Below are 26,309 nucleotides of genomic sequence, written 5' to 3'. Positions count from 1 at the left end.
GTGCAGAGGAGATTTAGTAGAATGCTACCAGGGATGCAGGCCATCATTTATGTGGAGAGACTAGAGCAGCGGGGGTTGTTCTGCTTAGAAGCGATAAGGTTAAAAGCAGATTTGTTGAAAATCATGAAGGGTTTTGATTAAGTAAAAGAAACCGTTTCCAGTGGCTGGAGTGTTGGTAAGCAGGACACAGATTTAAGGTGATTGGCAGAAAGAACCAGAGGCGACATGAGGAAACATTTTTTTAAATAAACACAGAAAATTGTTCTGGAATGCACTGCCGAAGCAGATTCAATAACAACTTTCAAAAGGGAATTGGATAAATACTTGAAGGGAGAAAATTGTCAGAACTCTGAGAAAAGAGCAGGGGGAGTAGGACTAGTTGGACTGCTCGACCAAAGAGGTATTACAGGCACAATGGGCCGAATGGCCTCCTTCTGTGCTGTATCATTCTATGATTCCATAGTGTCACAAGTGCTCCATTATTTCAGGCAGAAACAGCTGTGTTTATTCACTATAAACATCCAGCTTGGGAGGAATCCTCGATCAGGGCTGACGATGAGGACAGGTTGCATTAAAAAAAACATGTTCTTTTTGTCTAACTGTGTAGCTTTCCTGGACTTGCCGAAAAGTGTTTGAGAATTGTGAAACTCTCAAATTACTCCTTTAGTTGATGGGACTTGAACATTTCTCAGAGAGGGAAATATTTTAAGTGTAGATAAGTAAAAAGAGATTCTGAGATCATCATAGACAATGCCAGAAGGTGACAGCTGGATGAGTGACTTGATGCAAATCAATGTTCGCTCCCAGCGTTATTCGACTCATCTTGCTAAACCGGCTGCCTATTGTACAACAGGCAATTACAATATACACTCTGCCCAGACCGTCATCAAGACAGGGAACAGCAAAACATTCTCCATAATCAATTGGAAACCTAGACCTAAAAACGGTCATAAAAAACTGCGTCCAGCTGCAAATGATCGGAATGCGGCAAATATTTCAAGCACCAACGCTCACCTGCCATAATGGCAATCATATGCTATAGGACTATTGGCTGCTGTGTTATTTCGGCACTCAAAGCATCAAAGTTTCATCGGGGCTTTGGTTACACTGGCCATCATGTAAAGCGGGCAAATGTCCTTGGCGCGAGCGTCGCCCTATAAGCGGTGGGGACTATTTTCTAAATGGTGAGGAACTAGGAACTGTGGAGGAGCAGAGAGATTTGGCAGTCCAAGTACACAAATCATTTGAAGCTGGTGCACAGGTACAAAAGGCTGCTGGAATGCTGTCCTTTATCTCAAGGAGGCTGGAATACAAGAGGCAAGAACCTATGCTTCAGTTGTACAGAGACTTAGTCAGACCCCATTTGGAGTACTGTGTTCAGTTCTGGCACCGTACCACAGGAAGGATATACTGCTCTTGGAGCGGGTGCAGTGTGGATTCACCAGAGCAATGACGGAGCTTGGAGGGCTAAATACGAGGACAGGTTGCAACTAAAGAAAAGGAAGACTTGCATTTCTATAGCGCCTTTCACGACCACCAGACGTCAAAGCTCTTTACAGGCAATTAAGTACTTTCGGAGTGTAGTTACGGAGTGTTGTAATGTGGAAAACGTGGCAGCCAATTTTCGCACAGCAAGCTCCCACAAAAAAAAAATCTGTTTTTGTTATGTTGATTGAGGGATAAATATTGGCCAGCACGCTGGAAATAACTCCCCTGCTCTTCTTCAAAATAATGCCATGGGATCTTTTAGATCCACCCGAGAGCAGATGGGACCTCGGTTTGGCACCTCTCAGTGCGTGACTCCCCCAGCACTGCACTGGAGTGTCAGCCTAGATTTATGTGCTCAAGTCCCAGGAGCGGGATTAAACACGGCTTGTATTCCCTCGCGTATAGAACAACGAGGATTGATCTGATTGAGGTGTTTAAAATGTTAAAAGGATTCAATAGGGTAGATACAGAGAAACTTTGGTGGGGAGAATCCAGATCAAGGTGACAATCCTAAAATTAGCGTCAGGTCATTTAGGAGGGAAATCAGGAAGCACTTTTTCACTCAAAAGGCTAGTGAAAATCTGGAACTCCTTCCCCCCAAAATGCAGTGGATGCTTGGAGTCAATTGGAGCTTTTAAAACTGAGATCGATAGATTATTGGGCAAGAGTATAGGGGGATACAGAGCGAAGGCAGGTAAACGGAGTTGAGGTGTGGATCAGCCATGATCTCATTGAAGGGCGGAGCGGGCTCGAGGGGCTGAATGGCCTACTCCTGTCCCTATGTTAATCACCATTGTGGTTCAGCACTGGGGAACAGATGCACCTTCCCATCTCGGGCATCCCGTGCTCCCACCATAGATACAGGGCTCGTGGACACACTGCGAAGCTGCCTCCGACTAACCTTCAGTAGAGTGGCTCCCACTGTGCCATTGCGACATTGGGTTGCAGCTCCAGACCAAAGCTCAGTGGATTGAACTGTGCCAACCTCATTTCACACACGACGCTTAGGAAAAGAGAGAGGATGCTTTCAGCCCATCAGTCTGGTCCGGATTCCAATACGGGTCCCGGGGAGTAAAGTGTTAACCCATCGCGTCGCCCCGCTTTACGACTGCAGCTTACGGGTGCTTTGCGCCGAAAGTTAAAGAGGGGTGGGGAAACCAAACAGGCTGCAATCGCTTGTCATTTTAAAAAAGTGTACACACAACACGTGACAGCTCTCCTGTGACTTCAACAGAGCTCTTATTCTTGATTTTCCCATAGCATTTATGGTCAGTGCCGGTGTTTATGCTCCACGCAGGCCTCTTCCCTTCACCCTACAGACATATCCTTCTGGTCTTCTCTCCTCAATGTACTTAATCTAGCTTCCCCTTAAATGCATCAGTGCTATGATCCTCAACTACTCCCGGTGGTAGAAAGTTCCACATCACAAGCACTCTTGGTGCACCAGCTTTTTCCGTCTTTTCAAACAGTGGGGTCATCCGAACTTCCATCCCCAGATCATGCGGCGTTAGCTGATAAGAACCTAAGAATTAGGAGGAGTCGGCCATTCGAGCCTGTTCCACCATTCATGGCTGATCTTTGACCTCAACTCCACTTTCCTGCACTATCCTCATATCTCTTGATTCCATTAATATCCAAAAATTTATCGCTCTCTGCCTTGAATTTACTCAAAGACTGAGCCTCCACAGACGTCTGGGGTAGAGAATTCTGAATATTCACAACCCTTTGAGTGAAGAAATTTCTACTCATTTCAAACCTAAACGGCCGACCCCTTAATCTGAGATTATAACCGCTGGTTCTAGACTCCCCAGCCAGGGGAAACATCCTCCTTGCATCTACCCTGCCAAGCCATTTTTGTATGTTTCAATGAGATCAACTCACATTCTACTAAACTTGAGAAAATATAGGCCTAGTCGACTCAATCTCTCCTCATAGAACAATCCCCCCATCCCAGGAATCAGTCTGGTGAACCTTCGTTGCACACCCTCCATGGCAAGTATATCCTTCCTTAGGTAAGGTGACCAAAACTGTACACAATACTCCAGGTCTCATCAGGGCACTACATCAAGGTCCCTCTGAATACCAACATCTCACCATTTAAAAATAATAAAAAATGACTCAATTAAAAAAGAATTCATTCACAGGATGTAGGCATCGCCGGCACGGCCTGCATTTATTGACCATACCCAATTGCCCTTGAGAAGGTGGTGTCGAGCCGCCTTCTTGAACCACTGCAGACCATGTGGTGAAGGTACTCCCACAGCACTGTTAGGGAGGTTGTTCCAGGATTTTACCCATTCACTATGAAGGAATGGCCGATATATTTCCAAGTCAGGATGGTGTGTGACTTGCGAGGGGAACAGAGGTGATGGTGTTCCCATGCACCTGCTGTCCTCGTCTTTCTAGGTGGTAGAGGTCGTGGGTCTCGGAGGTGATGTTGAAAAAATGCTTGGCGAGGTAGACATCTCCCATTCATCACCAGCGCATCTGAGCAACAGAGGGGAAATAAACGCAGCCAAAGTGCCTAGCCAGTTCGATATTCAGTGAGCCCCGAGGTAAACTGCCTGGGTGTGTGGACACTGAATATGGATGGTACGGCACTCTACTGCAGTAAACCTCTAAACTGAGTTTACTTCATTAAACATTGTTTGAGTTAGTAAGCAGAAGTTTAAAACATCTCGTCTTAGCATCTGATCAAGGATGGACTGTTCGGAAACGTCAAAGTCTGGTGCATTCTTAAGACAAAAAGCGAGTGGAAATAATCCATTTGCTTTTTGAGTTCATTTCTCGGCAAGACTCCAGGGAGCGTTCCACAGCTACAAGACAAATCTCAACTTGTCCTGAGAGGCATGCAGCTGGCACCTCCCCAAACTCCCCGCCTTACCTTGGAACAAACTGGTTCGCTGGCCTCTTGGGCCTGTACTCCGGATGAACCATGAAGAGCATGTGGGGGAAGCCGGTGCCGAAATAAGCTCCATCCGTGTGGTGGTGCCGCGAGGACTTTGGCGTGTACACATCCATGCACTTGGGGCAATACAGCTTCACCATGGCCTCGCCGGGAATATCAGACAGACCTGGCGGGAGCAGGGAGAAAGGGGGAAGAGAAACAAGAGAAGGGGAGGGAAGAGGTTAGAAGGTAATCAACACCACAGCAGGTGGGTACTTTGGATTCCAGGTTGCCAAATTATCAGAAACACCCTGGAACTTCGGTCACCAAAGAATGTCGGCTCTTTGAAAGAGCTATCCAATTAGTTCCCCTCACCTGCTCCTTTCACCATAGCCCAGCAAATTTTTCAGTTCCACAAATCCTCTTTTGAAAGTTACTATTGAATCAACTTCTGCCACTGTTTCAGGCAGCGCATTCCAGATCGTAACAACTCGTTGGGGAAACAAAATGCTCATCGCTGTTTTTTCCAGCAATTGTCTTAACTCTGTGTCCTCTGGTTACCGACCCACCTGCCAGTGGAAATTATTTCTCCTCATTTACTCGATCAGATTAGAAGCGCCATTGCTTTACGGCGTCATCAATGGTTCGCCGCAGCTTCGCGGCAGGAGGAGAGGATTTTCCCCTTCTTTCCCTGGAGGGCATGGACACACTCGCTGGGGGTACAGCATCACCCGCATCCCCCCCTCCCCCCTCCCCCACACTCTGGATCCTCCCTGCGCCCACGAGCCCAGTGAGCATTGGCGGGCTGCTCGCTGCGGACAATATCACTGTCGAATTCAGTGCCGCCCTCTCCTCCCCTGCTGCTTCACATACTGTCCCAGTAGTCACCATCATAGGCAGTCCCTCGGAATCGAGGAAGACTTGCTTCCACTCTAAAAGTGAGTGCTCAGGTGACACTACAGTCCTTGCGGGAATTAGTCTCTGTCACAGGTGGGGTAGACAGTGATTGAAGGAAAGGGTGGGTGGGGAGCCTGGTTTGCCGCACGCTCCTTCCGCTGTCTGCGCTTGCACAGAAACAAAGAAAATAGGTGCAGGAGTAGGCCATTCGGCCCTTCGAGCCTGCACCACCATTCAATAAGATCATGGCTGATCATTCACCTCAGTATCCCTTTCCTGCTTTCTCTCCATACCCCTTGATCACTTTAGCCGTAAGGGTCATTTCTAACTCCCTCTTGAATATATCTAACGAACTGGCCTTTCAACAACTTTCTGTGGTAGAGAATTCCACAGGTTCACAATTCTCAGAAGACGTTTCTCCTCATCTCGGTCGTAAATAGCTTACCCCTTATCCTTAGGCTGTGATCCCTAGTTCTGGACTTGCCCAACATCGGGAACATTCTTCCTGCATCTAACCTGTCCAGTCCCGTCAGAATCTTATATGTTGCTATGAGATCCCCTCATTCTTCTCAACTCCAGTGGATACAGGCCCAGTCGATCCAGTCTCTCCTCATATGTCAGTCCTGCCATCCCGGGAATCAGTCTGGTGAACCTTCGCTGCACTCCCTCAATAGCAAGAACGTCCTTCCTCAGATTAAGAGACCAAAACTGAACACGATATTCCAGGTGAGGCCTCACCAAGGCCCTGTACAACTGCAGTAACACCTCCCTGCTCCTATACTCAAATCCCCAAGCTATGAAGGCCAACATGCCATTTGCCTTCTTCACCGCCTGCTGTACCTGCATGCCAACTTTCAATGACTGATGTACCATGACACCCAGGTCTCGTTGCACCTCCCCTTTTCCTAATCTGCCGCCATTCAGATAATATTCTGTCTTCATGTTTTACATAGAAACATAGAAAATAGGTGCAGGAGTAGGCCATTCGGTCCTTCGAGCCTGCACCGCCATTCAATGAGTTCATGGCTGAACATGCAACTTCAGTACCCCATTCCTGCTTTCTCGCCATATCCCTTGATCCCCCTAGTCGTAAGGACTACATCTAACTCCTTTTTGAATATATTTAATGAATTGGCCTCAACAACTTTCTGTGGTAGAGAATTCCACAGGTTCACCACTCCCTGGGTGAAGAAGTTTCTCCTCATCTTGGTCCTAAATGGCTTACCCCCTTATCCTTAGACTGTGACCCCTGGTTCTGGACTTCCCCAACATTGGGAACATTCTTCCTGCATCTAACCTGTCTAAACCCGCCAGAAATTTAAACGTTTCTATGAGATCCCCTCTCATTCTTCGGAACTCCAGTGAATACAAGCCCAGTTGATCCAGTCTTTCTTGATATGTCAGTCCCGCCATCCCGTGAATCAGTCTGGTGAACCTTCGCTGCACTCCCTCAAGTTAGGAGACCAAAACTGTACACAATACTCCAGGTGTGGCCTCACCAAAGCCCTGTACAACTGTAGTAACACCTCCCTGCCACTGTACTCAAATCCCCTCGCTATGAAGGCCAACATGCCATTTGCTTTCTTAACCGCCTGCTGTACTTGCATGCCAACCTTCAATGACTGATATACCATGACACCCAGGTCTCTTTGCACCTCCCCTTTTCCTAATCTGTTACCATTCAGATAATAGTCTGTCTCTGTTTTTACCACCAAAGTGGATAACATCACATTTATCCACATTATACATCATCTGCCATGCATTTGCCCACTCACCTGACCTATCCAAGTCACTCTGCAGCCTCATAGCATCCTCCTCGCAGCTCACACTGCTACCCAACTTAGTGTCATCCGCAAATTTGGAGATACTACATTTAATCCCCTCGTCTAAATCATTAATGTACAATGTAAACAACTGGGGCCCCAGCACAGAACCTTGCGGCACCCCACTAGTCACTGCCTGCCATTCTGATTCACGGCCTGCCAATTTTGCCACCGAAGTGGCTAACCTCACATTTATCCACATTATATTGCATCTGCGATGCATTTCCACCACTCACCTAACCTGTCCAAGTCACCCTGCAGCCTCTTAGCATCCTCCTCATAGCAGCAGTTATAATGGGTGACTTTAATATGCACATAGATTGGGCTAACCAAACTGGAAGCAATACGGTGGAGGAGGATTTCCTGGAGTGCATAAGGGATGGTTTTTTAGACCAATATGTCGAGGAACCAACTAGGGGTGGGGCCATCTTAGACTGGGTGTTATGTAATGAGGGGATTAATTAGCAATCTCGTTGTGCGAGGCCCCTTGGGGAAGAGTGACCATAATATGGTGGAATTCTGCATTAGGCTGGAGAATGAAACAGTTAATTCAGAGACCATGGTCCAGAACTTAAAGAAGGCTAACTTTGAAGGTATGAGGCGTGAATTGGCTGGGATGGATTGGCGAATGATACTTAAGGGGTTGACTGTGGATGGGCAATGGCAGGCATTTAGAGACCGCATGAATGAACTACAAACAATTGTACATTCCTGTCTGGCATAAAAATAAAAAAGGGAAGGTGGCTCAACCGTGGCTATCAAGGGAAATCAGGGATAGTATTAAAGCCAAGGAAGTGGCATACAAATTGGCCAGAAATAGCAGCGAACCTGGGGACTGGGAGAAATTTAGAACTCAGCAGAGGAGGACAAAGGGTTTGATTAGGGCAGGGAAAATGGAGTATGAGAAGCTTGCAGGGAACATTAAGATGGATTGCAAAACTTTCTATAGATATGTAAAGAGAAAAAGGTTAGTAAAGACAAACGTAGGTCCCCTGCAGTCAGAATCAGGGGAAGTCATAACGGGGAACAAAGAAATGGCGGACCAATTGAACAAGTACTTTGGTTCGGTATTCACGAAGGAGGACACAAACAACCTTCCGGTTATAAAAGGGGTCGGGGGAGTCTAGTAAGGAGGAGGAACTGAGGGAAATCCTTATTAGCCGGGAAATTGCATTGGGGAAATTGATGGGATTGAAGGCCGATAAATCCCCAGGGCCTGATGGACTGCATCCCAGAGTACTTAAGGAGGTGGCCTTGGAAATAGTGGATGCATTGACAGTCATTTTCCAACATTCCATTGACTCTGGATCAGTTCCTATAGAGTGGAGGGTAGCCAATGTAACCCCACTTTTTAAAAAAGGAGGGAGAGAGAAAACAGGGAATTATAGACCGGTCAGCCTGACATCGGTAGTGGGTAAAATGATGGAATCAATTATTAAGGATGTCATAGCAGTGCATTTGGAAAGAGGTGACATGATGGGTCCAAGTCAACATAGATTTGTGAAAGGGAAATCATGCTTGACAAATCTTCTGGAATTTTTTGAGGATGTTTCCAGTAGAGTGGACAAGGGAGAACCAGTTGATGTGGTATATTTGGACTTTCAGAAGGCGTTCGACAAGGTCCCACACAAGAGATTGATGTGCAAAGTTAAAGCACATGGGATTGGGGGTAGTGTGCTGACATGGATTGAGAACTGGTTGTCAGACAGGAAGCAAAGAGTAGAAGTAAATGGGTACTTTTCAGAATGGCAGGCAGTGACTAGTGGGGTACCGCAAGGTTCTGTGCTGGGGCCCCAGCTGTTTACACTGTACATTAATGATTTAGATGAGGGGATTAAATGTAGTATCTCCAAATTTGCGGATGACACTAAGTTGGGTGGCAGTGTGAGCTGCGAGGAGGATGCTGTGAGGCTGCAGAGCGACTTGGATAGGTTAGGTGAGTGGGCAAATGCATGGCAGATGAAGTATAATGTGGATAAATGTGAGGTTATCCACTTTAGTGGTAAAAACAGAGAGACAGACTATTATCTGAATGGTGACAGATTAGGAAAAGGGGAGGTGCAAAGAGACCTGGGTGTCGTGGTACATCAGTCATTGAAGGTTGGCATGCAGGTGCAGCAGGCGGTTAAGAAAGCAAATGGCATGTTGGCCTTCATAACAAGGGGATTTGAGTACAGGGGCAGGGAGGTGTTGCTACAGTTGTACAGGGCATTGGTGAGGCCACACCTGGAGTATTGTGTACAGTTTTGGTCTCCTAACCTGAGGAAGGACATTCTTGCTATTGAGGGAGTGCAGCGAAGGTTCACCAGACTGATTCCCGGGATGGCGGGACTGACCTATCAAGAAAGACTGGATCAACTGGGCTTATATTCACGAGTTCAGAAGAATGAGAGGGGACCTCATAGAAACATTTAAAATTCTGACGGGGTTAGACAGGTTAGATGCAGGAAGAATGTTCCCAATGTTGGGGAAGTCCAGAACCAGAGGTCACAGTCTAAGGATAAGGGGTAAGCCATTTAGGACCGAGATGCGGAGGAACTTCTTCACCCAGAGAGTGGTGAACCTGTGGAATTCTCTACCACAGAAAGTTGTTGAGGCCAATTCACTAAATATATTCAAAAAGGAGTTAGATGAGGTCCTTACTACTAGGGGGATCAAGGGGTATGGCGAGAAAGCAGGAATGGGGTACTGAAGTTGAATGTTCAGCCATGAACTCATTGAATGGCGGTGCAGGCTAGAAGGGCCGAATGGCCTACTCCTGCACCTATTTTCTATGTTTCTATACCAAGCTTAGTGTCATCTGCAAACTTGGAGATTCTACACTCAATTCCTTTATCGAAATCATTGATGTATATTGTAAATAGCTGGGGTCCCAGCACTGAGCCCTGAGGCACCCCACTAGTCCCTGCCTACCATTCTGAAAAGGACCTGTTTATCCCGACTCGCTACTTCCTGTCTGCCAGCCAGTTCTCTATCCACATCAGTACATTACCCCCAATACGATGTGCTTTAATTTTGCACACCAATCTCTTGTGTGGGACCTTGTCAAAAGCCTTTTGAAAGCCCAAATACACCACATCCACTGGTTCTCCCTTGTCCACTCTACGAGTTACATCCTCAAAAAATTCCAGAATATTTGTCAAGCATGATTTCCCTTTCATAAATCCATGCTGACTTGGACCGATCCTGTCACTGCTTTCCAAATGCGCTGCTATTTCATCTTTAATAATTGATTCCAACATTTTCCCCACTACCGATGTCAGACTAACCGGTCTATAATTACCTGTTTTCTCTCTCCCTCCTTTTTTAAAAAAAGTGGTGTTATATTAACTACCCTCCAGTCCATAGGAACTGATCCAGAGTCGATAGATTGTTGGAAAATGATCACCAATGCATCCACTATTTCTAGGGCCACTTCCTTTGGGATGCAGACCATCAGGCCCTGGAGATTTATTGGCCTTCAATCCCATCAATTTCCCTAACACAATTTCCTGACTAATAAGGATTTCCTTCAGTTCCTCCTTCTCGCTAGATCCTCGATGATCTAGTATTTCCAGAAGGTTATTTGTGTCTTCCTGCGTGAAGACAGAACCAAAATATTTATTCAATTGGTCTGCCATTTCTTTGTTCCCCATTATAAATTCACCTGATTCTGACTGCAAGGGACCTACGTTTGTCTTCACTAATCTTTTTCTCTTCACATATCTATAGAACCTTTTGTAGTCAGTTTTTATGTTCCCAGCAAGCTTTCTCTCATACTCTATTTCCCCCTCCTAATTAAACCCTTTGTCCTCTGCTGAATTCTAAATGTCTCCCTGTCCTCAGGTTTGCTGCTTTTTCTGGCCAATTTATATGCCTCTTCCTTGGATTTAACACTATCCCTAATTTCCCTTGTTAGCCATGATTGAGCCACCTTCCCCGTTTTAGTTTTACTCCAGACTGGGATGTACAATTGTTGAAGTTCATCCATGTGATCTTTAAACGTCTGCCATTGCCTATCCACCGTCAACCCTTTAAGTATCATTGATTTCTGCATGCTCTCGGCAACGAGACTCGAGGTGCTCAGCGCCCTCCCGGATGCTCTTCCTCCACTTTGGGCGGTCTTGGGCCAGGGATTCTCAGGTGCCGGTGGGGATGCTGCCCCTTATCAAGGAGGCTATGAGGGTGTCCTTCAAACAGTTCCTCTGCCCACCGAGTAGGGAGCACTTGCTTAGGGAGTCTCGTGTCGGGCACATTATCCCAGTAAGGCTGGCTGAATCGCGGTTGAGAATACAAGCAGCCGCAGTGAGCTATGTTAAACAGAGAAAAAAAATAAAAACCTAGCAGGGCGCTCTCCAGATTGTGACACAATGACTCCAGGCTGCCGCCTCGGGCGGGATGTGGGGGCAGGGAAAGAGGGGAAATGTTAATTTGCTGAATTACTTCAAGCGCGAGCTGGACCGGTTCCTGACTGGGGAGGACGTCACCTCTTGCAGAAGGTAGGTGCTGCAGTGAATTCAGGGCCAGAGTGATCTCCTGGACTCTTTTTTTTTTAACATGGAGAAGTTGAGCAGGTTGGGCCTGTACTCGTTCAGAAGAACGAGGTGATCTTATTGAGACATAAGATAATAAGGGGGCTCGACAAGGTTGATGCAGAGAGGATATTTCCACTCGTGGGGGAATCTAGAACTCGGGGCATAGTTTTAAAATAAGGAGGCGCCCATTTAAAACTGAGGTGAGGAGGAATTTCTTCTCAGAGAATCATGAATCTTTGGAATTCTCTGCCCCAGAGAGCTATGGAGGCTGGGTCACTGAATATATTTAAGGCGGAGACAGACAGATTTTTGAGCGATGAGAATAAAGGGTTATGGGGAGCGGGCAAGGAATTGGAGCGGAGTCCGTGATCCGATCAGTCACGATCTTATTGGATGGCGGAGCAGGCTCGAGGGGGCCAAATGGCCGACTCCTGCTCCTATTTCGTATGTTCTTTCTTCGCCTCTCCCAGCAGATCACATGGTTTCAGGTGGGGTGGTGAGTATAGATATTTTGATGCACAAGCTATCGCAATTGTGTGAGACAGGCTGGATGAGGCCAGAGAGTCTTTGTCCGTCCAATGTTTATGTGGAAAACACATGCATGAGTGCGTAGCCATCAGGTGAGGGGATGGGTCATGGGGGTGGGAGATTCCAGGCACAGCTATGCCCCCCACAGATAGTCTGTGGCACTACCTGGGTTATTCCTAATGGATGGGCAGTTGAGGAAACCTACTACACGTCACCTGACAGCTATTGCTGCAGCTGGCTGGGGGTGTTGAGAGCAAGAAAGGAGGGCAAAGACAAAGAGCAGTCCATGTACAAATTCTGCATTTGCAGTACCACCCATGCTGGCAATTTGTAACAACAGCAACACTGAGTGCAAATACTTGGAATGCACTGCCCCCGAAAGGGTGGCGGAGGCAGACTCAATCACGGCTTTCAAAAGGGAGTTGGATAAGTACCTGCAAGACAAACATGTAGAGGGCTACAGGGAAAGGGCGGGGGTGGGAGTGGGACTAGCTGAGGTGCTCTTGTAGAGAGAGCCGACATGGGCTCGACGGGCCGAATGGCCTCCTTCCCTGCTGGACTGATTCTATGATTCTCGAGTCAATATTCACTGAATATATTTACGGTGGAGATACAGATTTTTGAACAATAAGGGAGTCAAGGGTTATAGGGAGCGGGCAGGGAAGTGGAGTTGAGGCCAAGATCAGATCAGCCATGATCTTATTGAATGGCGGAATAGGCTTGAGGGGGCAAATGGCCTACTCCTGCTCCTATTTCTTATGTTCTTATGTGTTCAGAATTGAGTGCAGTGTCGCAATCGAATGCTTCAGGTCCGAATCCAGCTTCCGTGCAGTCAGGAAAATGGTACACACACAGTAAAACTGAGCCCAACCCAGTGGAGTGCCTTTGTGCTGTTTGGAGTTGGTAGTTCACAGAAAGTTAAATCTGGCAGCACAAACGTGCAGTGCCGATGCAGGAACTCCTTGGGGAAATAGGGAGCGCTCGTCCACACCCGTGGAGGAAGAGCGGTTGTTCAAAAAGGAGCAGGCATTTGAATTCTAATTGGAGTTAGATGGCCTGCGGACAAGTAGTGAATCTAGTGGCCAACTTCGCAGCATGGTTGACAAAGAACTGGTGTGTTTTTTTTTTAAAAAAGGGGGAAATAACAATTATTTTTTAAAAAACCCACACAATGGTTCAGTTACAGGCACGCAACTCCTTTGTGCATTCTATCGAACCACAAACATCAGGAAGCACTCAGGTTCCTTGTGGTTTGGTGTCGAGGCTGATCTCTATCTGGCTGTGTGCTGTGCACGCGAACACTGAAATGGAGGGTGGTACAAGCAGCGTGGCAACAAGGGATTCCTGCTCACAGTCTGAGCAACCCCTATGCCGGAAAACTGCTGAGTGTGGAGGGGGGGTGGTTCAGGATGAGAAAATCGGGCATGGTTACGACGCCACCCTTGGTGGAATAGTTTGCCACCATTCACTGCCCGCAAGCTCACGCGTAGTACTGGAGGGTGAGCTGCAGCTGAGTGGGATTTTACCCATCAGGCGCCGTGCCTTCTGGGGTGGGGGTGGGTTTGGAACACAAAGGTCTGCATGAATCCAGAGCAGGTATCATGACATGCAATTTTTAAACTCGTGACTCAATGCTGCTGTTTGTGACATGAACATGAAAATAAAACATTTCAGAATATGGCCATTTAAAACGGAAATGAGGAGGAATTTCTTCTCTGAGGGTCGTGAATCTTTGGAATTCTCTACCCCAGAGAGCTGTGGAGGCTGGGTCATTGAATATATTTAAGGTGGGGATGGACAGACTTTTGAATGATAAGGGAGGCAAAGGTTATGGGGAGCGGGCAGGGAAGTGGAGCTGAGGCCAAGATCAGATCAGCCATGATCTTATTGAATGGCGGAGCAGACTCGAGGGCCTACACTCCTGCTCCTATTGCTTATATTCTTGTGTGGAGCTCTCCCTGGCACCCTGGCCAATATTTATGCTACAACCAACATTAAAGACTGACTATCTGGTCATTATCACGACGCAGTTTGTGGGTTCTTACTGTGCGCAAATTGGCAGTCGAGTTTCCTACATTCCAACAGTGATTATACATCAAAAGTATTTAATTGTCTTGCAAAGAGCTCTGGGACGTCCCGAGGGTGTGAAAGGCGCTATACACCTTCACCACACGGACTGCAGCGGTTCCAAGGCAGCCGCTCACCACCACCTCCTCAAGGGCAATTAGGGATGGGCAATAAATGTCAGCCTTGCCTGCGACGCCCACATCCCAGCAACGGATAAAAAAAATATGTATATTAATGCTGGTTCTTTCTTTACTTACCGATAGGAAGCATGGGCTGGTTCTCACAGTACACTCGAGGGCAGTAGCCAAAGTCTCCCTGCTGGTATTTCTCCAACTGAAAACAAGCACACGAGTCCCATTAGGCATAGCAAGAGGCAGGTAGTATTCACAGGAAAAAGCTGTTGAGGCTGAGAGGGGTGGAGTGTCAATAAAAATGAGTGATAGATTTTTGTTAGGCGAGGGTATTAAGGGTTATGGAACCAAAGTGGGTAAATAGAGTTATGATACAGATCGGCCACGATCTCACTGAATGGCGGAACAGGCTTGAAGGGCTGAATGGCCTCCTGTTCTCACGACCCAGTGCAATTGCTTTTTGCTCCTTCTGAAGGCACTAAAATAAGAATTTAAGAATTAGGAGTCGGCCATTCAGCCCCTTGAGCCTGCTCCGCCATTCAATGAGATCATGGCTGATCTTCGACCTGATCTCCTCTTTCCTGCTCTATCCCCATATTCCGTGATTCCTTTAATTCCCTAAAATGACACACACACACTGGGTAAGCAGCGGATCAATAACCAGCTACAGTCCTTCCTGGGGACAAATAGCTTCTGCCCACTCGTAAAAACGGGTTGAGGGGGCTTGATTGTTGCCCGAGCCCGTGGAATCAATCGTACCCCAAATTCGAGCCAGCACCTTCGGGAGAAGAGGGCAGAAAATAGGCAACAACAAACAAGAAGCAACGGTCGGGTCACTGGTTGTTGATCCATAATAAGAACACAAGAACTAGGAGCAGGAGTCGGCCGTACAGCCCCTCGAGCCTGCTCCACCATTCAGTAAGACCATGGCCGATCTTCAACCTCAACTCTACTTTCCCGCCCGATCTCTGTATCCATTGATTCCCCGAGACTCCAAAAATCTATCTATCTCAGCCTTGAATATACTCGACGACTCTCTGGGGTAGAGAATTCCAAAGATTCATAACCTCAGAGTACCTGAACTGCATCTTGAATCCATCTGTGACCTTGGTTAACGGGGGACAAATCAGTCATAGAATCATAGAAATTTACAGCACGGAAGGAGGCCATCAAGAAAGACTGGATCAACTGGGCTTGTATTCACTGGAGTTCAGAAGAATGAGAGGGGACCTCATAGAAACATATAAAATTCTGACGGGGTTAGACAGGTTAGATGCAGGAAGAATGTTCCCAATGTTGGGGAAGTCCAGAACCAGGGGTCACAGTCTAAGGATAAGGGGTAAGCCATTTAGGACCAAGATGCGGAGGAACTTCTTCACCCAGAGAGTGGTGAACCTGTGGAATTCTCTACCACAGAAAGTTGTTGAGGCCAATTCACTAAATATATTCAAAAAGGAGTTAGATAAGGTCCTTACTGCTAGGGGGATCAAGGGGTATGGCGAGAAAGCAGGAATGGGGTACTGAAGTTGAATGTTCAGCCATGAACTCATTGAATGGCGGTGCAGGCTAGAAGGGCCGAATGGCCTACTCCTGCACCTATTTTCTATGTTTCTATGTTTCTATGTATTTACTGCTCGCAAAGAGGTGGCTGGACATGTTGGCCAAGAGCCATCTGCTGATCTATGTTAAACTCTGGCTCACCGAGAGAAAGAAAAGGCCAGCTGCAGTGACATTTCAACCCTCCCTTTCACTGGGAGCATCTTTAAGTAAATAAAAATGTATGGCTTGTATCCAAGATTTACACAGGTGACACCAGAAATGAGAGGTTACACCCATCAGGACAGGCTCAGCAAGCTGCGGCTCATCTCTAGAAAAAAAAACTGAGAAGTGACCTGATGGAGGTCTTTAAAATTATGAAAAGATTCAATAGGGGAGACAGAGAAGATGTTTCCACTCGTGGGGAAGACAAAAACGAGGGGCCATAAATACAAGATAGTCATTGATAAATTCAATAGGATTGGTGAAAATGTGGAACTCGCTATCACAGGGAGTGGTTGAGACGAGCAATACAGATTCATTTAAGTGGAAGCTAAATAAATATATAAAGGGACGGTGTGAGGGTGAGATGAAGTAAGGTGGGAGGAGGCTCGTGTAGAGCATAAACAGGGTGAACTAATTGTGCCGAGTGGCCTCTTTATTTAAGGAGGGATATACTTGCATTGGAGGCAGCTGAGAGAATGTTCACGAGGTGGATTCCTGAAATTAAGGGGTTGACTTATGAAGAAAGGTTCAGCAGGTTGGATCTGTACTCATTGGCGTTTAGAAGAATGAGGTGTGATCTTATTGAAACGTGCAAGATTATGAGGGGGCTCGACAAGGTAGATGCAGAGAGGATTTTTCCCCTTGTGGGGGACATCTAGAACTAGGGGGCATAGTTTCAGAAAAAGGGGTCGCCCATTTAAAACAGATATGAGGAGGAATTCCTTCTCTGGGTCGTAAATCTTTGGAATTCTCTACCCCAGAGAGCTGTGGAGGCTGGGTCATTGAATATATTTAAGGTGGAGAGACAGACAGATTTTTGAACAACAGGAGAGTCAAGGGTTATGGGGAACAGGAAGGGAAGTAGAGTTGAGGCCAAGATCAGATCAGCCATCTTATTGAAAGGCGGAGCAGGCTCGAGGGGCCAAATGGCCTACTTCTATTTCTATGTTCTTATGTCATGCTGTAAATACACTGCAATATGCAATTCCATATAGACATTATACTCTGGTCTGTTGTTGTCCATTGTCAAGTATGATTGGTGCATAGTACCCACGCAAGACTGGTTTCCCCTATCCATGTATCGATCGCTGCACCTCACTGTTGGCAAAATGGATTTGTTAACGTGTACGTTTTTTGCTCGGTTCAGCACACAAGGCCGTTAACAGTAACACCCGAGCTCACACGAAGCAGCTCTTCACCAAACTCCTTTCGGAGGTCGAAGAGCATTATGTGGTCGGGTTTAACCACAGCTAACTTGGGTTACGATCTCCCGAAGGAAACATAGAAAATAGGTGCAGGAGTAGGCCATTCGGCCCTTCGAGCCTGCACCGCCATTCAATGAGTTCATGGCTGAACATGCAACATCAGTAGCCCATTCCTGCTTTCTCGCCATACCCCTTGATCCCCCTAGTAGTAAGGACTACATCTAACTCCTTTTTGAATATATTTAATGAATTGGCCTCAACAACTTTCTGTGGTAGAGAATTCCACAGGTTCACCACTCTCTGGATGTAGAAGTTCCTCCTCATCTCGGTCCTAAATGGCTTACCCCTTATCCGTAGACTGTGATCCCTGGTTCTGGACTTCCCCAACATTGGGAACATTCTTCCTGCATCTAACCTGTCTAAACCCATCAGAATTTTAAACGTTTCTATAAGATCCCCTCTCATTCTTCTGAACTCCAGTGAATACAAACCCAGTTGATCCAGTCTTTCTTGATATGTTAGTCCGGCTATCCCGGAAATCAGTCTGGCGAACCTTCGCTGCACTCCCTCAATAGCAAGAATGCCCTTCAAGTTAGAAGACCAAAACTGTACACAATACTCCAGGTGTGGCCTCACCAACTGTAGTAACACCTCCCTGCCCCTGTACTCAATCCTCTTGCTAAGACCAACATGCCATTTGATTTCTTAACCGCCTGCTGTACCTGCATGCCAACCTTCAATGACTGATGTACCATGACACCCAGGTCTCGTTGCACCTCCCCTTTTCCTAATCTGTCACCAAGGGGGTTGGTCAGGTTGGAATGTCCTCATTTAAAGCCATGTTGACTGCGGTTTCCTAGATGGTGGTTGCTGCACAATGCTCAAGTTTACTACGATTAATCTATCCCATTAATCGCCATGAAGTTGAAGCAAGCGTATTGTTGTCTATCTCGGTTTTGTTGCCATTTTATTTATGGCTTTTATTTACTGCCAATGCCCCAGTGTCCACTGATTCACTCACTCTTGCCAGAGCCTCGCAAATCCCCTTGTTGGCACTCTCAACACACATGATCGGATCAGCCATGATCGTATTAAATGGCGGAGCAGGCTCGAAGGGCTGTATGACCTACTCCTGCTCCTAGTTCTTATGTTTTTATCAACTTGCAAAGGCTTCTTCGGCAGCACCTCCCAAACCTGCGACCTCTACCACCTAGAAGGACAAGGGCAGCAGGCGCATGGGAACACCATCACCTCCCCCACCATTCTGACGGAAATATATTGCCGTTCCCTCATCGTTGCTGGGTGACAATCCTGGAACTCCCCTTCTAACAGCACTGTGGGAATACCTTCAGCTGTTCAAGGCGGCAGCTCACCACCACCTTTTCAAGGGCAATTAGGGATGGGCAATAAATGCCGGCCTTGCCAGAGGCGCCCACATCCCATGAACGAAGGGGGCTTTGCTCTTTTAAAATCCTCTCAGCATGTCTAGGACTTCTATCTCATTTATCTCAAAGTCTTGATTTTTGACTGATACTCTTTTGCGTGTGGCGAGCACATTAATGGATTTTCCCCGTTGGCAGCCGTGCCTTCAGCCATCTGTGCCACAAGTTCTGGAATTCCCTCCCTAAACCTCTCCGTCTCTCCCTCCTCCTCTTAAATTGCTCCTTAAAATCCCACCTCTGACCAAGCTTTTAGTCACCTGTCCCAATATCTCCTTACGTGGCTCGGTGTGAATTTTTTGCCTGTTAATATTCCTGTGAAGCATCTTCGGATGTTTTAAAGGCACTGTATAAAAATGCACGTTGTTGTTTGCGAATGCTTTAAGGGCGTAATCATACAAAATTATTACTGACTTGCACTCAAAGCCACATTGCATCTTCTAATGCATCATTCTACTTTGGACTGGATGGGGTGGTGGGAGGGAAAACAGAGGGTGCTTTACTTTCAATCCCAAGCATCTGGGGGTATTTCTGGAGAAGTCGCCATTGCCCCACAAGATTACCATTGTGACACCCGATTTGTTGCGAGGTGCTCCTATTCTGTTCAGCTCGCACAGAGCAGAGTGCTCGTGCACAAGCCCTCAACGCACACGTGCGCTGCTAATTTGGAGCCCTTTGGGGAGTTGGGGGCAGAGGAACAAGGGAGGACAAAAGCACGAGTGCGAGTGAGCCTGCCTCAAGAAAGGTAAATGATTGTGGAGCAGCAGTCAAGCAGAGATGATGTGACAATAGATTTTTTTCCCTCCCAAGTAAAAGCACAGAAGTTACACCGCAGGTTCACACACACACCTGTGCACGGGTTCCTGACATTTTGGGTGTGTAGCTATCAGTTAAAGCTAAACTGGATTAACCTCAAACTATCAATAACTGGTCTTGCCATTTTATAAATGCTGAGTGATCTATATTACCTTTTTTTTCCTTCAGATTTCCATCTGGTTTTCTTTTGTCTGTCTTGACAGGTTAGGTAATATAGGACACCCAAAAATTTAGGGAAAAAAATGCTCAGAACTGTATAAATTTAAAAAGGAGGCAAATCAGTGGCACAGTTCGCCAGTTTTAAGTTGGCTTTCAGTACTACTTGATCGGAGTTTTTTTTTTTGCCCACCTGGTGACTGAACGAAGTGGTTTCTTTTCCTCAACACTGACCTTAAAACGTTAGCCATTGCACTGAACACCCCGAGTGTCAGGAGTACCATAACCTCAGGCGTGCAGTCGGGAAACGGCAACATCTCAAGAGTGCAGAGGAGATTTACTGGAATGGTACCAGGGATAAGAGACTTCAGTTATGTGGAGACACTGGAGAAGCTGGGGTTGTTCTCCTTAGAGCAGAGAAGGTTAAGGAGGTTTAATATAGAGATGTGCAAAATCATGATGGGTCTTCCTAAGAGATAGATAGGGGGAAACTATTTCCAGCAGTAGGAGGGTCAGTAACCAGAGGACATAGAATGAAGGCAAACTGGCAAAAAAAATCTAGGCGGGAGGGAGGCGCAAATTATTTTGTATGCAGCGAGTTGTTGTGATCTGGAATGCACCGCCTGAAAGGGTGGTGGCAACAGATTTAATAGTAGCTTTCAAAAGTGAATTGGATAAATCATTGAAAATTTTGCATGGCTATGGGGGAAAAGAGCAGGTGGTTTCGGGGGCAAGGGGAGGGGGGGGGGGGAAGGAAGGGGGGGGGGGGGGGAGGGGGGAGGAGTGAGACTAATTAGACCGTTTTTTCAAAGAGCCTGCACAGGCACGATGGGCTGAATCGCCTCCTTTTGTGATTCTACAATTAAGCTATCGACGTTAGCACCATGGTGGCCCAACCACCGAGGAGTTCCAAAGTGAAATCGAGTTACAGATTCAAGGGTGTTACCCTTGACTGTAGCTACAACTACTTGCTTTTATATAAAGACTAACGCAGAACTATGTGCCAAGGGTCCTCACCGAGGAGTAATGGGGGGTAGAAGAAATGGATTCGGTGACGAAGGGTTGATAAAAGATGGGCACCTATTATAATGGACAATGTCTACTGTCCATTTCTTTACTCCACCAATGCTGCCAGTGGGTGGAGAAAGAGTCATTTAACCAACCTACCATCTGTGCAATTCCTCGGTTGGTGAGAATGTAGCGGGCGTGGATCAGTCCATACAGCATTTCGGCGGCCTGCTCGATCAGGTCACTCTGGTTGGGATTGTCCTCCAGCTCCTCATCTGATAAAGAGGATTATTGAAATGTCAGGCAGCTTTACACTAACATTGTGCACTCTACAGCAGAGTACTGCTCTCCGGCATGGCTATCAAGTCTGCATGTTAAATCCGTTGACGTCCAGCTGAATTCTACTGTGAGAATTATCACTGGTACAGTTTTATCGATACCAACACCATGGCTGCCCGTGCTTGCAAACATCGCACCACCACACCTACAACGCGCATATGCAGTCTCCAGAGAATATAACCGCTACATCAGCAAAGACATGCCGATCCAGGCCGACATCAACAACCGATCACCACCCTTATCTCAAATCTAGAAGGCCATTTTGGACAGTCGCCGAAGCCCTTCAGCGATCTCTTCAGCCTTGATGACTGATGGCGAAATGTTTGGAAGAACTACAACATACAAATTGGATTCTTTATAGAGGACTCCACAGTACAACCTGTAGGATCAAACCTTCCTCGCAAACAGTGGACAACCATCAATCATCTCAGAACCAGTCATAGAAACATAGAAAATAGGTGCAGGAGTAGGCCATTCGGCCCTTCGAGCCTGCACCGTCATTCAATGAGTTCATGGCTGAACATACAATTTCAGTACCCCATTCCTGCTTTCTCGCCATACCCCTTGATCCCCCTAGTAATAAGGATTACATCTAACTCCTTTTTGAATATATTTAGTCATGGTAGATGCTGCCACCTTCTCCATGGATGGTAGATTAAAGCATCCCTATCATGCGACTGTTGAGCTCCTAATCAGACCCTGGAGCACGTCATTGAACACTGCCCCGAGAGGAAATTTGCAGGCAAATCAAATATCAATATCCAAGTTGGATATCCACGCTATTACACCGGAAACTTTGGCCTGGATATCTGACTTAGATATTGACATTGAATACCATACGAAAGGAGACGAACACAGTGCCTCTCCACAGAGGGCAGCTCTCGACTAGCATGTTTCAGCAAAATGGTACAGCATGCACAAAAGATTTCATATTGTGCCCAATTATTTAGTCCTTGAAATTATTGAATGGAGGTTTAAAAAAAAACTAGATCTCTAATCTGTCGGCAACAAATACTCATCAGGGAAAAATTGAACAGACTGGGGTTCTTCTCACTACAACATGTTAGAGGTCTTTAAAATTATAAGAGATGTTTCCACTGCAGCAACTCGACAAGGGTTCTTCGGCAGCACCTCCCAAACCCGCGACCTCGAAGGACACAGGTAACAAACGCATGGGAGCACCATCACCTGCAAAATCCCCTCCAAGTCACACACCATCCTGACTTGGAAATATATCGGCCATTCCTTTATCGGCGCTGGGTCAAAATCCTGGAACTCCCTCCCTAACAGCACTGTGGGAGTACCTTCACCACACGGACTGCAGCGGTTCAAGGCGGCGGCTCACCACCACCTTCTCAAGGGCAATTAGGGATGGGCAATAAATGCTGACCTTACAAGCGACGCTCACATCCTGGAATTGGAAAAAACTTGTAGGGCGACTAAACTTAGGGGCCATAAACATAAGATAATCACTGATAAATCCAACAGGGATTTCAAAAGAAACTTCTTTACCCAGAGAGTGGCGAGAGTGTGGAACTTGCTAGCACATGAAGTAGTTGAGGTGAATAGCACGGATGCATTTAACAGGAAGCTAGATAAACACATAAGGGAGAAAGGAATAGAAGGATGCGCTGATAGGGTTCGATACTGAGGGGTGGGAGGAGGCTTGTGTGTAACATAAACACCGGCATGGACCTGTTTGGCCGAGTGCCCTGCACGTTCTAGGAACTGAGAAATAAGTCAACGGGATGGTTAAAAATGCCATCCTTCCAAACACGGGGCATGTCTGGGAAGAGCATTGAGAGCTGTACACAAGGGTGATGGAACTAAGAGCATCACACACGAAGTGCATTGCACATTGAAGTATATTGGTCTACAATGTTGCATTTTTGCAACATATACTGCTACCAAAATAATAACTGCGCATCCAGGGAACATCTTCAAATATTCTATTCACTGACAAAAGCTCGTGTGAACTCGGGGTACTTTCATGGGCCCAGCTGACTGTTCATTCACAAAGCACGGTTAAGGGTGCTTGATACTGCTTAATGTACAGGTTGCTACGGAGGTTTCCACACATCCAGAGCAGCACAGGCTGCTGGAACACAGACACGTGCCTCAATTCTAAGATGGAGGCTTAGTCTTCTCAGCTATAGTTCAGTGCGTAGCACTCTCGCCTCGGAGTCGGAAGGTCGCGAGTTCGAGCCTCGCTCAAGAGACTTCAGCACTAAACCCAGGTTGACATTCCCAGTACTGAGGGAGCGCTGCACTGTTGGAGGTGCCGACTTTTGGCTGAGTGTTAACCCCACCTGACTCCTCAGATCACGGGGCACGATTTCCTGTTGGGAGTCCTATTCAATATTTACTCCACAAACACAATTATCTGGCCATTATCATATTGCTGTTTGTAGAAGCTTGCTGAGCACATATAAGCAGCGGCATTTCCTACATTACAACAATGCTGCACTTTTTTTTTTAATAAGTACTTCATTGGCTATAAAGTGCTTTGGGACATCCTGAGGTCATGAAAGGCACTGCATAAACACAAGTTCTTTATTTCTTTTCACCGTCTTCTCATATCACGGAGTTCCTGGTCTCGAGTCCCCGCAGGGGAACTGCCGAGCAAAATGCCAGCTGCTCCTCCATGTGGCAAGGGGACACGCTTGCTGACTGCGCAGTTTTCCTACCCACCAAGCACGGAAGGCAGGGATCCTGCACTAAAACAAGCCGAGCTGCAACAAAGCGCCGGTCTGAAATGTCGTCCTCAAGCCAGCAAAGCACAGGCAGATGGCAGCACGAATGAAAAAAGCATGTTTAAAAAAAAAACACACCCACACAGAGCAGTAGAAAACACGATGATACAGCAATGAGACACAAGTTGGCAGACACTGGCACCAGGGCCGAGAGTTCGGAAAAAGTTACCCGTGGTTCAATGGCCTGATGAGCACACCAGCTTTTCACCTCTGGGATTGCTGATTCAAATCCACACCCAGACTGGCAAGATGAATATTCCTTCTGTGTGCTGGTTGCGTGGGTCTATGGGAAATTTGGTCAGACAGTTCTAATCCAATTCCAAATGGGCACAGGCCCACAGCACAAAGCAGTACTTAGTTCTGCTCTCAGCTGGTGATCTCAAGCATGAAAGGCGGCAGGGTGGCTGACAGGGGAAATGGAAAATGTTACACTGGTAACAAGCAGCGCCCTTCAGGGCTTGGAGCTGAGGCACATTGCTGGCAATTGCACCATCTTCTGGCAGATGTAATGTACTGTGGGATTTTGTTTTGCCGGGACTAGAGCACAAAAATCTCGGCCGACACTCCAGTACAGTGCCGAGGGTGCGCTGCCCTGTCGGAAGTGCCGTCTTTCGGATGAGACGTTAAAGTGAGGCCCTGACTGCTCTCTAAGGTGGAGGTAAAAGATCCCATGGCACTATTTTGCATAAGAGCAGGGGAGTTATCCCCGGTGTCCTGGCCAATATTTATCCCTCAATCAACAGAACAAAAACAGATTATCTGGTCATTATCACATTGCTGTTTGTGGGAGCTTGCTATGCGCAAATTAGCTGCTGCGTTTCCCATATTACAACAGTGACTACACTCCAAAAAATACTTCATTGGCTGTGAAGCGCTTTCAGACGTCTGGTGGTCGTGAATTGCGCTGAGAATCCAAGTCTTTCCTTTTGCCCTATTCCAAGTTCCCACCTTGACAGAGAACCTCTGTAAATAGTCCCTTGAAGACAGAAGGCGGTGCGTGCTCAACCCAATCCGCACTGGGCATGGGCGAAGCGGCCGCCTGCTCCACGAGTGCAACATGAGGGACCAGAAGTGCGACTGTGGCCACAAGTCCCAGACCATGGAGAATGTCACATCAACCTGCCCATTAAGATCTGTTGGGGAAGGCACCTCATTCCGGTACTCGGAGCATCTCGGGAACAACGGGCGCCCGCACAGCTCTCTGCCAGTCCCCGCGATGCCCGGGACTGGCTTTGGCAATGTTGAAAGTTAGTGGGCCGCGCACCGAGAAAAAATAATTACGGTGAAACATTGCTCGGGAGGCCATCGAATGGATAGCCAAACTAGACATCCCATTCTAAGCTCTTCCCCTCATATGAAACAACTGTGCCATACTTGGCCCTGGGGACTGCTTGTTGCTGAGATTAGGTGATAGGGAGTGTACGCTGTTCCCCAGCATTTCTGCACGAGATGGTGGGTTTGTCTTCTACGCTTAGTCAACAATGTGCCTCAGTCCCAATTCTACGGACTCTGGGAAGGTTCTGAACACCATTCCATTGTTGTCTCTCAGTGGCCAGGCGAAGGAGGAGAGAGCTCCGCACTGAGCCCTAGCTCTAACAATATCCTGCAGACACCCAGAGCTTGAGCAGCAGCAACATGCATCTGTTGAGGGGCTACAGGGAAAGGGCCGGCAGGCTGCAGATGGCCACGGGCAGGATCCCAAACACCACAGGCTCGACGTCACCACCGCCAGCTTTACAACGTACCAGGCTCGAGGTCGAGAATCATGTCCAACGCTTGCCGATAATGAGGCACCTGCTCATTCAGTCCGGTCAGGTTGAACTTGTCCTGAATATAATCTTCATCAACCTAGATTAGAGAAACAGAGAGCTAACAGACACAGCAATGGGAGGGTGGGAATTGGAAACTGCCAACCACAGCTACTAAATAAACCACCCACACAATATACAACCCCACCAAATATCAACCTATATATTGGTAAAACACAAGAATAAGCTGAGACACAGCTTGTGAGGAAGGGGGGGGGGGCGGGGGGGGAAGGGGAAGAGGGATGTACAGCTGTGCAATTCTTTACCCCAGAGGGCTGTGGATGTTCAGTCGTTGGGTATATGTAAGGCTGAAATCGATAGAGTTTTGGACACTAAAGGATAGGGCAGGAACATTGAACTGAGGTAAAGATCAGCCATGACCGTGGTGCTAATGGTTGATGGGCGGCTTTGTGACTGGAAGGCTGTTTCCAGAAGGGTTCCGCAGGGTCCCTTGCTTTTTGTGGTATGTCAATGATTTAGACTTAAATATAGGGGGTATGATTAAGAGGTTTGCAGATGTTACTAAAATCAGCTGTGTGGTTGGTAATGAAGAAGAAAGCTGCGATATCAATGAACTGGTCAGGTGGGCAGAACAGTGGCAAATGGAATTCAATCCGGAGAAGTGTGAGGGGAATACACATTAAATGCTGAGAAGTGTAGAAGAGCAGAGGGACCTTGGAGTGTAGGTC

General features: G+C 47.1%; 1 protein-coding gene across 7 annotated transcripts in view; it reads right to left on the bottom strand.

Moving 5' to 3' along the window:
* csnk2b (casein kinase 2, beta polypeptide) overlaps window positions 1–26,309 on the bottom strand; it is a 72,256-nt gene that overhangs the window by 5,051 nt on the left and 40,896 nt on the right. For 6 of the 7 annotated variants that reach the window (XM_070861298.1, XM_070861302.1, XM_070861299.1 and 3 more), the window contains 5 exons: window positions 25,558–25,660; window positions 20,880–20,995; window positions 14,462–14,537; window positions 4,373–4,562; window positions 2,390–2,491 (listed from right to left, as the gene is read on the bottom strand). In XM_070861298.1, the coding sequence (XP_070717399.1) occupies window positions 2,392–2,491; window positions 4,373–4,562; window positions 14,462–14,537; window positions 20,880–20,995; window positions 25,558–25,660 (585 nt within the window). In that variant the 3' untranslated portion in view covers window positions 2,390–2,391. The remainder of the gene's footprint in view (window positions 1–2,389; window positions 2,492–4,372; window positions 4,563–14,461; window positions 14,538–20,879; window positions 20,996–25,557; window positions 25,661–26,309) is intronic. The other variant, XM_070861297.1, reaches the window with a different exon arrangement.

This window comes from Pristiophorus japonicus, chromosome 19, assembly GCF_044704955.1.
Source record: "Pristiophorus japonicus isolate sPriJap1 chromosome 19, sPriJap1.hap1, whole genome shotgun sequence".
NCBI classification, from domain to species: domain Eukaryota; kingdom Metazoa; phylum Chordata; class Chondrichthyes; family Pristiophoridae; genus Pristiophorus; species Pristiophorus japonicus.
The sequence above is the reverse complement of the archived record's forward strand: the minus strand, read 5'-3'. Positions and strand labels throughout refer to the sequence as shown.